This window comes from Cynoglossus semilaevis, chromosome 11 (assembly GCF_000523025.1).
Source record: "Cynoglossus semilaevis isolate Cse_v1.0 chromosome 11, Cse_v1.0, whole genome shotgun sequence".
In the NCBI taxonomy this organism is placed as follows: domain Eukaryota; kingdom Metazoa; phylum Chordata; class Actinopteri; order Pleuronectiformes; family Cynoglossidae; genus Cynoglossus; species Cynoglossus semilaevis.
The window spans coordinates 8417416-8432237 of record NC_024317.1 but is presented as its reverse complement, the minus strand read 5'-3'; the positions used below and the strand labels follow the sequence as shown (position 1 = coordinate 8432237).

At 37.7% G+C, this 14822-nt stretch overlaps 1 protein-coding gene across 1 annotated transcript in view; it reads right to left on the bottom strand.

The window, feature by feature from the left end:
- The window catches only part of slc2a9l2 (solute carrier family 2 member 9, like 2), a gene marked incomplete at its 5' end in the record, with an annotated part of 78164 nt that overhangs the window by 52804 nt on the left and 10538 nt on the right, over positions 1–14822 (bottom strand). Inside the window, 3 exons of the mRNA XM_025060057.1 lie at positions 1612–1722; positions 3486–3673; positions 7452–7584. Coding sequence (XP_024915825.1) covers positions 1612–1722; positions 3486–3673; positions 7452–7584 — 432 coding nt within the window. The remainder of the gene's footprint in view (positions 1–1611; positions 1723–3485; positions 3674–7451; positions 7585–14822) is intronic.

Here is a 14822-nt window from a genome sequence, read left to right as displayed (position 1 = left end):
AGGTTTCTGCTGATACCTCCGCCTGCTTTATGCATTTCTGACTGAACTTTTTGTCTTTCATTTTGGAGTTTCCTCCTCACTAACAAACTTTGGTCAAAGACACTGAGTTCGTGCCTGAGGGAAACATCTTTCTTCTCCGTTTTGCAAGGCACCAGATTTTTACTCCTTTTTTGGGGCCTTTGATGAGAATTCCCTAAAGTGTGTGTCGCCTAAACTTTTTTACATGAGCACAAACTTTTTTAAAGATGATAAATTGTAGTGACCTAATTCATACTGCAAATTGCTACACAAACTTATTTGTGCATACCACAACCTTTTGGGCTATTTTTGAAGCAACTTTTGTATCAGCTGCAGGGATGTGCACGTTTTACTGAAAGGAGCGCACATTTAACGGAGTTATTGCATCTGAAGACATATATTCAGTGTATAAGAAATGTAATGTTTAACTTGGATGGGGTTTTTTTCTTAATGCTTCCTAATTTTTGGAAATATAACAGATACTTCAGGCACCAGAACTGTCAGCACAGCGACCCTCCAGGGCTGTGTGCACTGGTGGACTATGGCTGTGAGGTGTCTGAGACAACCACCAAAGTCATCGGACTAATTACAGGAGGAGAGGAAATGGCATACAGAAGGGAGGTGGTAGGATTGGTAGATTTGGTGTACGGACAATAATCTCAATATTATTGAACCCAGGAGGAGGAAACCACAGCGTGACCTAATAGTCATGACAGAGGTGGGAAAGGTGAAAATGTTTAAATTCCACAGGACCTATGTCAGCGAGGATCTCACTTGGTCCGTCAACCAAAATCCTCCACCACTTCTACAGATGCACAGCTGGTTTTAAGTGTTATTACTAACGCTCTCATTGTGTGGTTCGGGAGCTGCTCTGTTCCAAACAGGAAGGCTCTTCAGCGGGTGATAAAAACTGCCCCGTGAGGAGGCTTTCCCATCACTGCAGGACATTTAAAAAACCAGGGTCATCAGGAGTTCCCACAGCTTAGTAAAAACCATTTTAAAAAATAAAGACAAAGACAACAGAGACCTTCAACACGAGCTTTTCTGCCATAAGGACGACACAACAGAAGGGTAAGGGCCAGAACAAGAGAGTGACCAACAAAGGCCTTTGTACAAACAACCACCGTTTCAGCTGTGAAATATACCTGCCAGGTGACGTGATGAAGGTTAGAAGACACAGCCAATATAATCAGTGACAAATCATGTGTAAAATATTTACACAGTTTTCCCTCAGTTACTGTATAGCTATATATTTTAAGTACTGTATATTCTTCACACTGCTCTCTCCCCTGCAGTAACTGCCCACCAGACTTCACAGGAAAACGTCTACATGTTCTGCTGGCCTTCTGCTTCAGAAAAACACTAATTAGTCCCTGAGGTTGATCTTAACAACAGATATTAAAAACACTGAAGTTACAAACCACTGCAGCTGACCATAGTGACGGAGGCAGCAGTGGGCAACAGGCAATATGTGCTGTGATGTAGAGGCATTGATTTTCTCTGTGGACTGAGTTGTGGGGGAGGGCAGTTCAAAAACATCACTTTCTTGGTGAAGGTAAGATGTCAGATCATTATTTTATAACGCTGACGTACCGAGACAATGGCAGCCAATGTTTCTACAGCGCCTGTGCTCAGTGTGAAGTACGGCAGGATGTCTTCAGCAAAGCCGGCTGCCCTTAAGATCCCGCTGGTGTAATACCAGATCTGTGAGAAAATTAAAAAAGAATAAAAGTTTAACTGTTCTTGATTAAAAAAAAAAACAGAGAAAATAATGAAACAGTGGTGAAAAGGCTGTATTTTTCAGAAGCCAGTCAGAGTCTGTTTTTATTCCTGAGTGACATTTACACATACATTGAATTTGACTGGCTCTATTGGTAAAATAAAATAAAATTAGGAAGAGAAACAGTAAAACCCAAAATATGAACTTAATGCGTTAATGGTGTGAATTTGTGTGTGCAGGTTATTCAAATATAGATTTTTTACATATTTTTAAGCCTTGGTATAATGGCGTGCACCATATATCCAGTCCAGTCTCTTATCCCTGCTCTAAAACAGTCTATGTTTCCCAGAGGAACCACATACTCTGCCTCCAGGGGGCAGTTCTGCTGTTAACACAAGAATATCCCAAGTGTTTCTCAAAAAAGTTCAAATTCTTCTTCTTTTTCTTCTTGTTATTATTATTATTATTATTATTATTATTATTATTATTATTAATAATAATAATAATAATTTAGGACTCCTGCTTCACACCTCTGTGTCCTGCAGATGTACAGGTCATGATGGATGACAGATTCTCTCTAATACAAATCAAAGTCCCGTTTCTTAGATATAAACATCCAACTTCCTGTTGAGGCTGGAAGATAAATCCAAAACTTTTTGCATTGACATGATCTATGCCTCTGCCTGAAAAAGCAGAATGAGTCATTATTTCAGAAATGGAAAAATGTTTCATGCACTGTCAATCTCTGAGATATGTTGTTTATGGAGAAAGGAAAGGCACTAACTTCTAACTTCTTTGATGTGTCATTGTCGTCTGTGCTCAGGCTGTGAAATATAAATTATATCCACAATTGTCAGACTGGTTTTTTTTTTTCTCCCTCTGACTACCTGAAGCACAGAGCCGTGACACAGTTTCCAGGAACATTTTTTAGTTGTCAGGTTTTTATCAGTGAAGCCCTTTAAGCTGCTCTGTGCATCTCTTTTCTCGGACTGTAAGATTGACTGGACTCATCTCAGTGAACCGATGGGGACAAGGTGGGGAAGAGGAGACGACAGATTCATGATGATTACACCCCCCTTGACTAGGAATAAAAATGTAAATGAAGAGCTGTGCTTTTCTCTTATTTGTGGAATTGATTTGGTACTGATGGAACAATGAGCTGAAATAATAATACAACAGATCAGGAGCAAACAATCAGTGTGAGTGACTTGGTTCAGTGTAACAGATTAAGCCTTTTTCAGGCTTTTTAAATTCAAAGTCAGTGGATTGTCTAAAATAATCATTGTTTTCATTCCAGTGTTCACTCAGAGGGTTAGTGGATGCCATTTTAATGGAAGTGAGCGAGAGTGATGACAGAACCATGAACGGGAGTCACTGCTTTTCCTCAGTACAGCCTCACACACAGCATCTGCACTCTATAACCTACAAAAAGAAATGTGTATGTCCTCAAATTGCTGAAAGAAATCTACAGTATTTTTACCAAAACTGGTCATGATAAGAAAAGACACCGAAAAGTAAGCTGTCTTTTGAAGCATCACAAAATATAATTCAGCCTCAAACTGAAACTTTTGGTGAGGTTTTGTTTTGTGCTGTGTGTTAGTGGGATCTGACTTTACCCTGACTTGCAAGAATTCGAATTTAAAACAAAGAGTGAGGGGAGAAGACATATGCAAAATATATTTATACATACATAAAGGTATATATTTATATAAACTGTATGTGTACTTCTCAATGAAACTAAACTTACAGCGTTAAGCCCGCAGAGCTGATAGCAGGCCATGGTGACAATGGTAGTGATGAGCTGCCAGCGCACGGCGCGAGTCCTCAGCAGCTCTAACACAGTGACAGTGTTTTGGCTGTCCTGGGCCTGAGCCTCCTGTCGGACCTCTTCAAGCTCCTGGGACACATCCTTTTTCCCCAGAAACCTCTGAAAGGCTGAAACACAACCACCAAACACACACACAAGTTTGAAACTTAGAACTAATGTCAGAGGAATCAATAAAATGGACGTCCACTTTGTCTAAAACTCCTCGAGCAGGAGTAGCAGCAAAATATGAATTCAGTTGTCTGTCAAATAAATGATTTAAACAGAATGAGCATTGTAACTAAAGATACTAATGTATATAACATACTAATGTTTCTCAACTCCTTTGAGACCCCTGTATATTGCATTTAAAAAAGGCACATTACCAAACAAAAATATAAACAATAATAAATGTAATGAATGAGTCTAGTTTCAGTTTACTGAAAATTACTAACTTAATTACCTAGTATTGAACCGTAACTTGTGCTGAACACAACCCTGATATACTTCCAGGAATTGAAGAAAATCATATATAAAGCTCTTTGCGAGTTTTATAGCCATCTGCTGCCACCTGTGGGAGGAGCATTTACATTTTCTGCATGTCACTCTCATGTTGTCCAATGGAGACAATGGTTGTCCAATGGTTATTTGCAGTAAACAAAAACAATTTAATTAGACCAATAAAGTGAATAATTTGATCATTTCAAGCGAATGTGAATCACTGTACTAACAGGTAGTCATAAATGTGAATCACTGTACTAACAGGTAGTTAAGTACTATTAAGTTAGTTAATGTGTCTTTAGAACAATAATAATACAAGTATACATATAATTTTATTAGTATATTAGTCTTTACAGTCATCTTATATTTGCAATCAAACGGTGTCTTATCTTAGATAACTAAGTGTAGTTTTCTATCAGGGTTTTTAGAGTGGCAATATTCTCTCTTTGAAGATAAAGATGTGGTGAAATTACGAGTGTCAGACCAAGGAAAGCGAATGGCAGCAGGTCATTATGTTGAAGAAATGACGTGCCACTAAGCATTACCTGTTACCACAAAGGTCATGGAAAGTGTAATAAAACCTTACACCCTATAAATACCTTCTGCTCTGTGATTAATTTGCTAACCTTTAGGACTCCCTTTTTGAATCTGACCAATTATTTACACGCCCACTCTCTTGTGTAACTTTGTTTACCTGGCACTGATTTAATTAACTGACACATTTTATTACACTAACTCAAAGAAAGGATTATAAGAAAACAAAGTTACCTCCCCACCCCTTGTACTTTAATTTTAATTAATTAATTATGTACTTTTGCATTTGTTATGCTTGTAAACTCACTTCACACACACACACCCCTGGCTTTGGATTGTCTTGAATAAACTGGTCTGTGGTGCAACCAGTTGCCTGATGGGTTCACGTAAACAGACGGAACTAAACAGATGTCATTAAATTGACATTGGGTAAATTTATGGACCTGACTTGCTGGTAAGACCTGTTTTTATAGTTTGCCGTTATTTTTCTCTCAGTATAAACCCTGCTTTCTTCTCACCTGCAGAGTGAGTTTAAACCTGAGCTATCTTCTAAAAATAAACAGTGACACATGGCAAAGGATGGAGTTTAGGATGATAGTTTAAGGAATAAATGAAAAGCACAGTGGTGATTTTACTTCTTTTGAAGTCAGGGCTACACGTTTTATGAAGGAATGCATTAACAAGTAAACTTCAGTACTTTCGTGTTCTGCGCTAAAGTTCTTCTAAAAAGGGAAGTAAATTTGCCTGAGGGGAGTAATAAACGACTTCTTCTTCTGTCTTCTTCTTCTCTAATTCTGTACAGAAAACTCTGCCTCATCAATTATAACAACCTGCAAAGTATATATATATATAGTGCATCTAGCATACTGCTGACTATGTGCACTACTTACAAGCTAACAAGGCTTTTATTCCATTTAGTGACCCATCAGTATGGTCCTAATGTTCTTGACTCCGAGGACTATCAAGTGCCCCTGGTTACCGCCTATGCATCACAGTATCTATTTAGGCACAATGTAGACTCTCTTTTCCAAAACAGGGGAGCGGCTGATTATGTAGAAACGTATGAAAAACGGTGATAGGAAACAGCTGTTGCCATGACAACCCACACAACCCTCATCAATGATCATCATCTGATTAGAATCTAAAAATGATCAACACAGAAGTTTCTAAAACATGAATACATTTGAATCGAAATAAAAACTCTTTTGCACAGAGCTATAGATTCTCATCAAGTCATGCAGGTGCGTAAAGGGCTAAAATAAATGAAAATACTGCTTTATTCTGCAACACCTGTGGTTTGACTGTAAAGAGATTCCCAGAGTATCTCATTACATTTTTACCATGTGATGTCAGTGGGTTATTAATGTCAAATAAATGAGACAGGTTAACAGATGCTGCTGTCATATCTTGCTGTCAAACATTAAGTTGGTGGTTTGTTTTTTTATAGCAAATATACTTATTAAAATGAGTAATAAAAAAAAACACTCCATTGTAGGGTCATGAGAAATCTTTAGAAATGTAATGATAAAATTCTGTGCATTTTTTAAAGAATCCTTAAACCTTTCAAGCTACTACTTCGGAGTGTATTAATGTCTATTAAATTTTAGATTTATCACTTTTATGTTTCTGTGTAAAAATGACAGCTTTTTAATTTATGCAGTTTCATTAGTGTCATCAGTCATTTAGCCCTCCATTGCTGCTGTAGCTATGGTTACAACAGCCGCACTCTTTGTTCTTCGGCCTTCTCATAACCTTCAGCATGAAGTAACACATCAATCTGAATACATTCTCTCTCATTGACCTGCCTACTAAGGCATCTTTAATTCCGTATATTTTACAGTGCATTTGCCCTGTAACTTCTTCTATATAGTCCAAGAATGTGATCCATCAATCTATGATGTGATCCAACAATCTTGATCCATCACTGATTTCCCTAGCCATGTACAGTTGAAGGCACCAATAAGATATATGATACAGTGTGGCAGTTAACATTTAAATATAATAAGAGATTGCAATATTACTATATTTAAATTCTTTAACATAAGGTCTATATCAGTGATGGACTTTTAAAAGCTACATAAATAAATTACAAGTGCAGCGTGGTCATGTTTTTACACTCAAAGAGAAAGTTATTATTAATGATGTGCTTTGGTTTAAAGCATTAGCAAAGTTTCACAACATTATCAAAAGATTGACTTATAAGAATAACTGTAAATGACCATTTTGAAATGACAGCCTTTGGTTATCCTTAAAATTTCAAATAGTGAACACAACAGTTGATAACAACCATTCTCAGTAGTGTAGAAAGCATGTGTTTATATCAACTGTGCTCAGAGAAATACTGGAAGGAAACAAACACAGGGAAAGCTCCTTTACAGCCATACACTTCAGCACAGATCTCATTAACACACCATATGGTGAATCTCCAAACACCTGACGTGTTTGGTACATATCTCATCTCAAAGGATTGTAAACAGATTTAGAACAAAATGAAAAGAATTCGCAAAAACAAAGACAAGGAGTTGAGACGTGCTGACAGTGACCGCTGTGATGTTTCAAATCATTAAAGGCCGAGCAGGAATTTCAAAATCCAGATTATGGAAAGTATATATATATGAAATATTATCCTATTTTAGTTAAGTAAAACTTTCTATTACTATATAAATAATGTCAGGAATGGTTAAAGAAGGTTCAATGTCTACCAAAAGTGGCTAAAGCTAAAGTGGCTAAAGCTAGAGTGGCTAAAGCTAGAGTGGCTACTTAAATACAAGTACGAGCTTTTTCAGGGAATATAGTGAAGACATTTAGAAGGCAATCATTACGTGACTGTGATGATGTGCTGACTGTTTACTCCTGTTGTGTGCTGCACTCTACCTCTCTCTGCTCCAGCCTCATCCCTTCTCTCTATCAGCAGGTAACGAGGACTTTCAGGCAGGCAAGGAAGCACACACAGCTGCAGCAACGCTGGAAGTGCCAGAAAGGAGAACAGAAAGTTCCACCTCGACTCCTGCAGGTAAAAAAAAAAAACATCATGAAAGAATTTTGCAGTTGTCGTGTAAAACTGTGAACAAGCTGAGGCAGAGTCTGCCAGCAACAATCACAGGTTTAAAACAAAATAACAATGTTTGTCGATAATTGGGAAAATACGCTGCCGGCTCATTGGCAGTTTCCAGAATGTGGAACTCACTCACAGACTCACAGTGATACTGTGATGCATTCATTTGTATATATTTTTCATTGTCAGTTACACTTTTGCATGAAATAGTATTTTAGAATTTTAGTTATTTGAAAAGTTTTTTTATTTTTTGATGATATTTCATCTTTGGATTAAGTTCTGTTTTCTTTCTCACCGCCACATTTTTGTTCAATGATCCAGATGTTTCTGTGACTTTAGAGGCACAGATCTCATTCCCCCAAAAAGACATCAAGGTATATGAGATCTACTCAAAAAATCATTACAGCTTTCACAGTGACTGACTTGGCTTTGTTCCTTCATCCTAACTGTGTTCACAGGGCATTTGTCCTGCAGAGAAACATTCATGGAGAACATCTCTTCTCAGTTGTTTTGCAGATAAATATGAAACAACTAAAACCATTCAATTGAATCTATACCTACGTCGTACAGTGGTAACTCTTCATTCTTGACTTAAACACAGCAATACAATAGTCCAATAATCTGCACAGACGATTACAAAAGAAAGTTCATGCTAGTCATGATTATTCATTATCTAAGGTCAGACAACAAAACCAACAGTGAAGTTGTCTACCCAGTTTGGTCCTTTTTATTGCAGCTTCAATATAAAAGGAAATCATTATTTCTTACCATTTTGATTATTAAATCACATCTTGTGTTTATTCAAGTTCAAAAATGTTAAAAAATCCAAAAAAGAAAGAAAAGAAAAAAAGACCTTTGTCCTTCACAGTCTCCATTTCCATTTATTGTGTGTTGATTAATCCTGCTTCATTTCTTTATTTGTTTTCTAGTGTTTACAATGACGTTTTATCTTCAAATAAAAAGAAAATTGTATTGCAACAACCTTCACTGTTTGTTTATTTATTTATTTCATTTTATTTTACATTTGAAGAGTACTCTTCTGCTAAGTGTGCATTGTTAGAGTGCTACTGAAGTTGAGGCACTAATAATTAACAACTATTATTAACTATAACATAACGAGAATGTCTGTTTCTACAAATAGTGAATCACTGCTGTGTCAATACATACTGGCTATCAAACACCACTGTTCACAGAATCAGGTACGTAGAAAGCATTGGTTCCTGCACAAACGGCAGCAGATTTGGACAAAAGATTTCTTTTTAATTATTTCTTCAGTTTTACCATCAACTTTGAAATGAAACCATAACTGGAGGGTAGTGTGTGTGAATTCATGCACAAAATCCCAAAGCAATTCCCTCTGATTTTCTCCTGAAAATAAATAAATAAATAAAAATCTCACATCATCTGACTCTTGGCGTAGAATCACCAAGGATCAGGAGTAAAGACCATAATCCCTCCGCCTCTAGCTGTTTGTAATGAGTACCACCTCCTCCTTTAACCCACGGACCTGCACTCTGTCTGAAGAGCAGTCCGACAGCTGGGGCGGGCAGATGTGAGGAGAGTACATTTTAATTACAGGAGCCTTCTTAATATTTTAAAGGAAAGAAATGTAGGCATCACACAGCATTAACCTCCTTACTTAGGGTAATGTAGCTGCACTTCATTTTTTTTTAAACTGTATTTAAACGAATGTAAAAACAATGATTAAATTTCAATTTTGACAAAATGGGAAAACAGAGAGAGGAAATCACATTCACCAGGGAGGAAATGTCATGGTGTACATATTCATTTAAGGAAAATACTGCAGTCCTGTGTCATCTGGATGGTTGAAAAGGATTAATAGTTAAAAATGTCACTGACAACAGAGCCCTGTCTAGAACCAGAAAATAGTTCCAAGACTACTATTACAAAGGTGGGCAATTTAGGGAAGTACCCTAACAACTGATGCTTAAGTCGGAAACGTTACTACTGTGTGAAGTAACTCTATTTTCGTGTGAGTCAGAACTCACATAGTGTAAATAAGCACCTATGTCACTCACCTATGCTAACACAGTGGTAACATCTAAGGCATAAAAACAAACAAACGGAAGAAAGCAAATGGCACAATCCAATGTAAAGCATTCAACTGGTGAATGTAAACACAGCCACCGTCTGTGTGTAGCACCGTGTGGTGACGTGTTGTGGAAATTAATGAGGAGAATCTGACAGAAACATGGAGTGGTGAGGTGTTGAAGTCACAACACAAACCTGTTTATTACAGAAAGAGCTGCAAATGTGGGTTTTTACATATAAATGGATTCAAACAATAACAATGCACAGAAGCCGCCTTGACTAAGTGTCTGTGTTTTTTTTTTTTTTTTAGTACCATATTTTCCGGATTATATGTCGCACCAGCCAAAAAATGCGTAATGAAGCAGAAAAAAATATATATATAAGTTGCTCTGGAGTATAAGTCGCACATGTGCCCTCTAGCGACTGTCAGTGCAAAAATAACAAACGTTTTAGTGTTACATGAGTAGCAGATACTGGTACGCAAGCCTAGAGTGCACTCTAATGGCTGTCAGTGTTAAAATAACGTGAAATTATATATATTTTAATATATAATTTGCACCTGAGCATAAGTCGCAAACCCAGCCAAAGGATAAAAAAAAGTGTGACTTATAGTCCGCAAAATATGGTATGTTGAAAACATCGGATTTCAGATCAGTTCATGTTTGTGATACAGTGAAAGCTTAAGTAAGACATTTTACTCAGACGTCTGATATCCACTGGGACAAAAGTCTAAAGTGAAATAAACTTCAAGGACACGGTTCTCTCTTTGGCTGTTTCTTAAAAGAAAACCTCTGAAGTCATAATTGGATGTGCTAGAGAATAAAGCGGTTAAACACCATAAAGGCCATTGAATGCAGCCTTGCTGGGGTGAAGTGGCCTGAGGCATACCAATGAGTAAAGTGGCTCCTGGGAGTTTTCAGGCAGACTGGCTAAAATCCTGCTCCTTCTGTAAATGCAGGATAAAACATGCTTCCCTCCCAGGACAAGGTCAGCAGCTAAGCATGAAGGTTGACGTGATTATAATTTGTCAAAGCTCATCACCACTGAGCGACACACAGCAAGTGTGGCCAGTGTCACACACAAGCTTCCAGTGACATTTCGTATAAACAAAGCCCAGCAGTGACATATGTGACGGTATTATCTTCACATATGTCACACAGGCCTGTGACACTCTTATCAAATGTTGAAGGACAAAGAGTGGAGGCTTGTCACAGAGATGATGGGAACACATACAACACCATATTTATAAACCATCTACAGATTGGTGTGATGGATGGTACACACCGAAACTCATAAATTAAAAATGAGACGCAGTTCAGCACAGTTCCATTTTCACTATGGCCATGTGTAAATGTCAGGGCAAAGCGACAGTGGTAGAAAAATAACACAGGGAACAATGGGCACCATACATACACACATATAGATTACAGAAAAGTCGAATATTTTACACTTCGTATTTCACCACGACTACAATACGTGAAGAACAAATCCCATGACAGGAAGACCTTCATTTACTATGCATGATCTTTTCCACAGAATGAGAGATGATAAGGACTGCCTTTTTGTCACTCTAACTGCACTGAAGGACTAGTACTAGGAATGGGAGTATCAATTGAGTATTGATTACTCTCATAAGGTACAGCTAAATAATACTTGTCACTTACACATCTGTTACGGTAACTTACTACATTCAGGAATTTGCGCTGCAACACCCGTCAGGATAAAGGATGTTCTCTATGTAGACCTCAGTTGGACATAAACATGTCCCCAATACTGTCCCCTGCTCGAGACCAGGATGACCTCTATATCGCTCAGTGCTGGAGATGCACTAATTCTGTCTTTTAAACTGCTCCAGGCAGGACACAAGGATGTCCTCACACTGGCACCTGCTGGACACAAAGGTGCTCTCTAAAATATCCTCTGCTGGGAGCAGAAGTGTGCTCCTGCAGTACACCAGGGTATCCTCTAGAAATTCCTTTGCTGGGCAAACAGTTGTCCTCACTGCTGCCCCCTGCTGAGGACAAATGCTCTATGAAATTCTCCCTACCCACCAAAAAAACATTCTCTGAACTGCCCTCGACTGGACTGGACCCCAGAACATTGTCACTCTGCCAGGCTGTTTTCTAAACTGGCACGAGCACAAATACAGAACTTTATAGAACACTCATACATAGAACTAAAGGTTACACACTAATCCCACAACATTCTTCTGAAATACCCTCGACACCGAGACGTTTCCAGAGCTGCTGAGAAATAACAAGTCTTTTAAAACTTCTGCCAAACACAAGGACAACTTTTCCTCCTCCTGTTCCTCAGAATCAGGGGAACTGACTAAAGTTTTTCTAAAGCTGGACCTAAGGAAAACTGTCCTTCCTGCACATGAATGTCTTCCAACCATCCGACATCCTCTTTGCTACATCCTGAATTTACACATGGGTGTTCTGCCCTCTTCAAAAGACTAGCATGCCTTTGAAACTGCCAAGGTTAGCTCTTAAACCTTGTCTTGCTGAACTGATCAAAGTCTTGACCCTGAAAATAGTAGTCTGAAAAAAAACTTTGAAGACAAAACCACATCTAGAAGAAAACACTGAGAAAGGCAGGGAAGAAAGAGTGAATATTCTGCATTTCATGTAGTCACTCACATTATCAGAGTAAACACACACTACCTGCACAAATGTGATCATCACTTTATATCCTTTTTTCCCTTTCAGCTCTTTGAAAATTCTGAGTCATCCCAGTAGGGGGTTAAAAAAGGGGCCCCCGGGCCTTGAGTTTGACACTTAGACTCTAATGTGTCTAATAACAAAAAACAAAGACTTAAAACTCTTTCATTCAAGATATGAAGATGGTCTTATCAGATGTCAATAATGTTTCATTTTATTTAATGATCTATTTTTGCCACTTTGCAAAGGTTTTAGTAAGTGTTTGTCTCGGATGTAGGCCTACGACTGTTTACTCATTAACATCTTTATGACTCATCAGCCAGTCGCTCTGAGCCATCTGGTAATAACAATGCATTTCTGTGTACAGCAGCACCATCCCATAATCCTGCATCCTTCATGCTTTAAGATTTCCCCTGCAGCAAGTGGAAGAAAGTCTGAGGATCAATTTACATTCAGCAAGATTCCCCTCATTTGCAGCAGTTACCGTATATTTAATACAGCACTGCTGTGTTCAAGCCACTATGTTAATACCGATTTTTGGAATATTTATATATTAAAAAAATAAATCCTTAAGGAACGGTTATCACCCGGCACCCTGAACTGATTTTGGGTCATAACAAAGTACTTTTTAGTCTTTCCATAATCCTTTGGTTTCTATTCTCTTTTTTATGTGTTTATATAGTTTGCACTTCCATCACTCAGTGTGAACTCCCCACATGCAAATAAACATCAATTTTTCATAATATGTCTGTAAATTTATTTTAGTTTCATTTTTTTCTTAAAATTTATTTTAATTTAATTTAATCTTTCAAACATATTATCTGTTTAATGTGTGTCATTTGCTCAAACTGTAACACAGAGACAGAAGGAATTCTGTCTTTACCACCTGTAAAGCATTTTGTCTCGTCTCCCTCAAGCGTTTAATCAGTCTTAACTCTCTCGCTGTGTGTGAAACACTTATTATAACTTAATAAAACAGGTGCAGCAGGGATCATTTTAAATGTATTCCCTACTTTACCAATATTTTTTTTAAATTGCTTTGCTATGCCCAATAGAGGGGTGCCCCCCCACACACACACACACTTTGGGAATCACTGCTCTAACAGAAGGACAGACCTACTGTATCTATCTGTAGTCTTTTTAAATGCTTTTCTTTGGCATAGTAAAATTCAGCAAAACAACACCACACTGGATGACACATTACAAATAAGTTCCATACTATTATTTGTTCCTTTTTTTATGGCAACCACACTGTGAACCACAAACACACTACTACAACACCACATTATTACTATTTAAATGCTGTTACAGGGATGTCCTCGCACTTTGGCGTGTCAATTTTTGCAAAGAAGATAGAGAGAGAAGGAAAATGCGATAATTTATGGACGGGTCATTAAATACATCGCATCACTGAGGCATCAATAATCCTTCTTCTATTTAGTCATGGAGCTCTGAAGGATAAAAATCTCACACCCATTAAAGTCCCTCCAACCTTCACAATTTATTGAGGTTCAGTTTCAGCACTAAGGCCGTTTTTATTGTTGTGTCTTTTTTTACAGCTAGTTTGTCACCGTTGTTGTGACAGTAATTAGAATCATAACTTATGCTGAAACGTCGAGTGCCTGCTGACAAGTGCTGCTGTTTATTGGTTAAAGTAACTCCAACACCACATTGTGATAAACCACGTACATTAAGACAACAGCCTCATTCACCCAAGGTCACACTTAACAATAGATCACAGTTATGGCACTGATCAGACACCGTGGTGTGAAACAATCTGACTTTAGGAAAGTGGACCAAAAAAATATGCAAATAAGACGGCTCTGTTTATTCTTGTCGTACTCATGTTTTGTGAAACTTTTTTTTGAAAATCCACAGTTTTGTCAGACCAAATTGTAAAGGACAATAAAGTATTTAACGGCACACTCTCCGTGTGGTCTGTACGCTGTGATCAACATGTAAAAGCAATAGTTTCACAGGTTCAGTTTCCTTACATATTTTGTGATGCATAAAAAATGCATAAGAAAAAGAAAGGAACTGCACCCCAACGTAACTCAAAGACTCCCTGTAGTATGTTTTCTTTTTTTTACGTGAAGGCCCAAAACAAACAGGACAAGAAAAGAGAAGATCAGAGTAACTGAAGCTGAAACGATGTCTGCGCTGAATGGTATCACTGCAACAAATGCCATACTGTAACGACTTGTTCATGAATTGCTTTGTCTCAAAATAGTCTTTTCTGTGATTCACATTTCTAAGGATTGTAGGAATGTGGACTTTCTACTGTGGACTTTGTATCATTTGTAATATCTTTGCAGGAGTATAATATATTAAAGAACACTCAAATCTTTTTGGTGTATTTCATGTTAATCATTGAAGAGTGCCTGCCATATTAAATTAAATATAGACTTTTATCCCTCATTCTCTTTTATTCATAATATCTGCAATCCAAAGATATCTCCTTTACAAATTCCACTG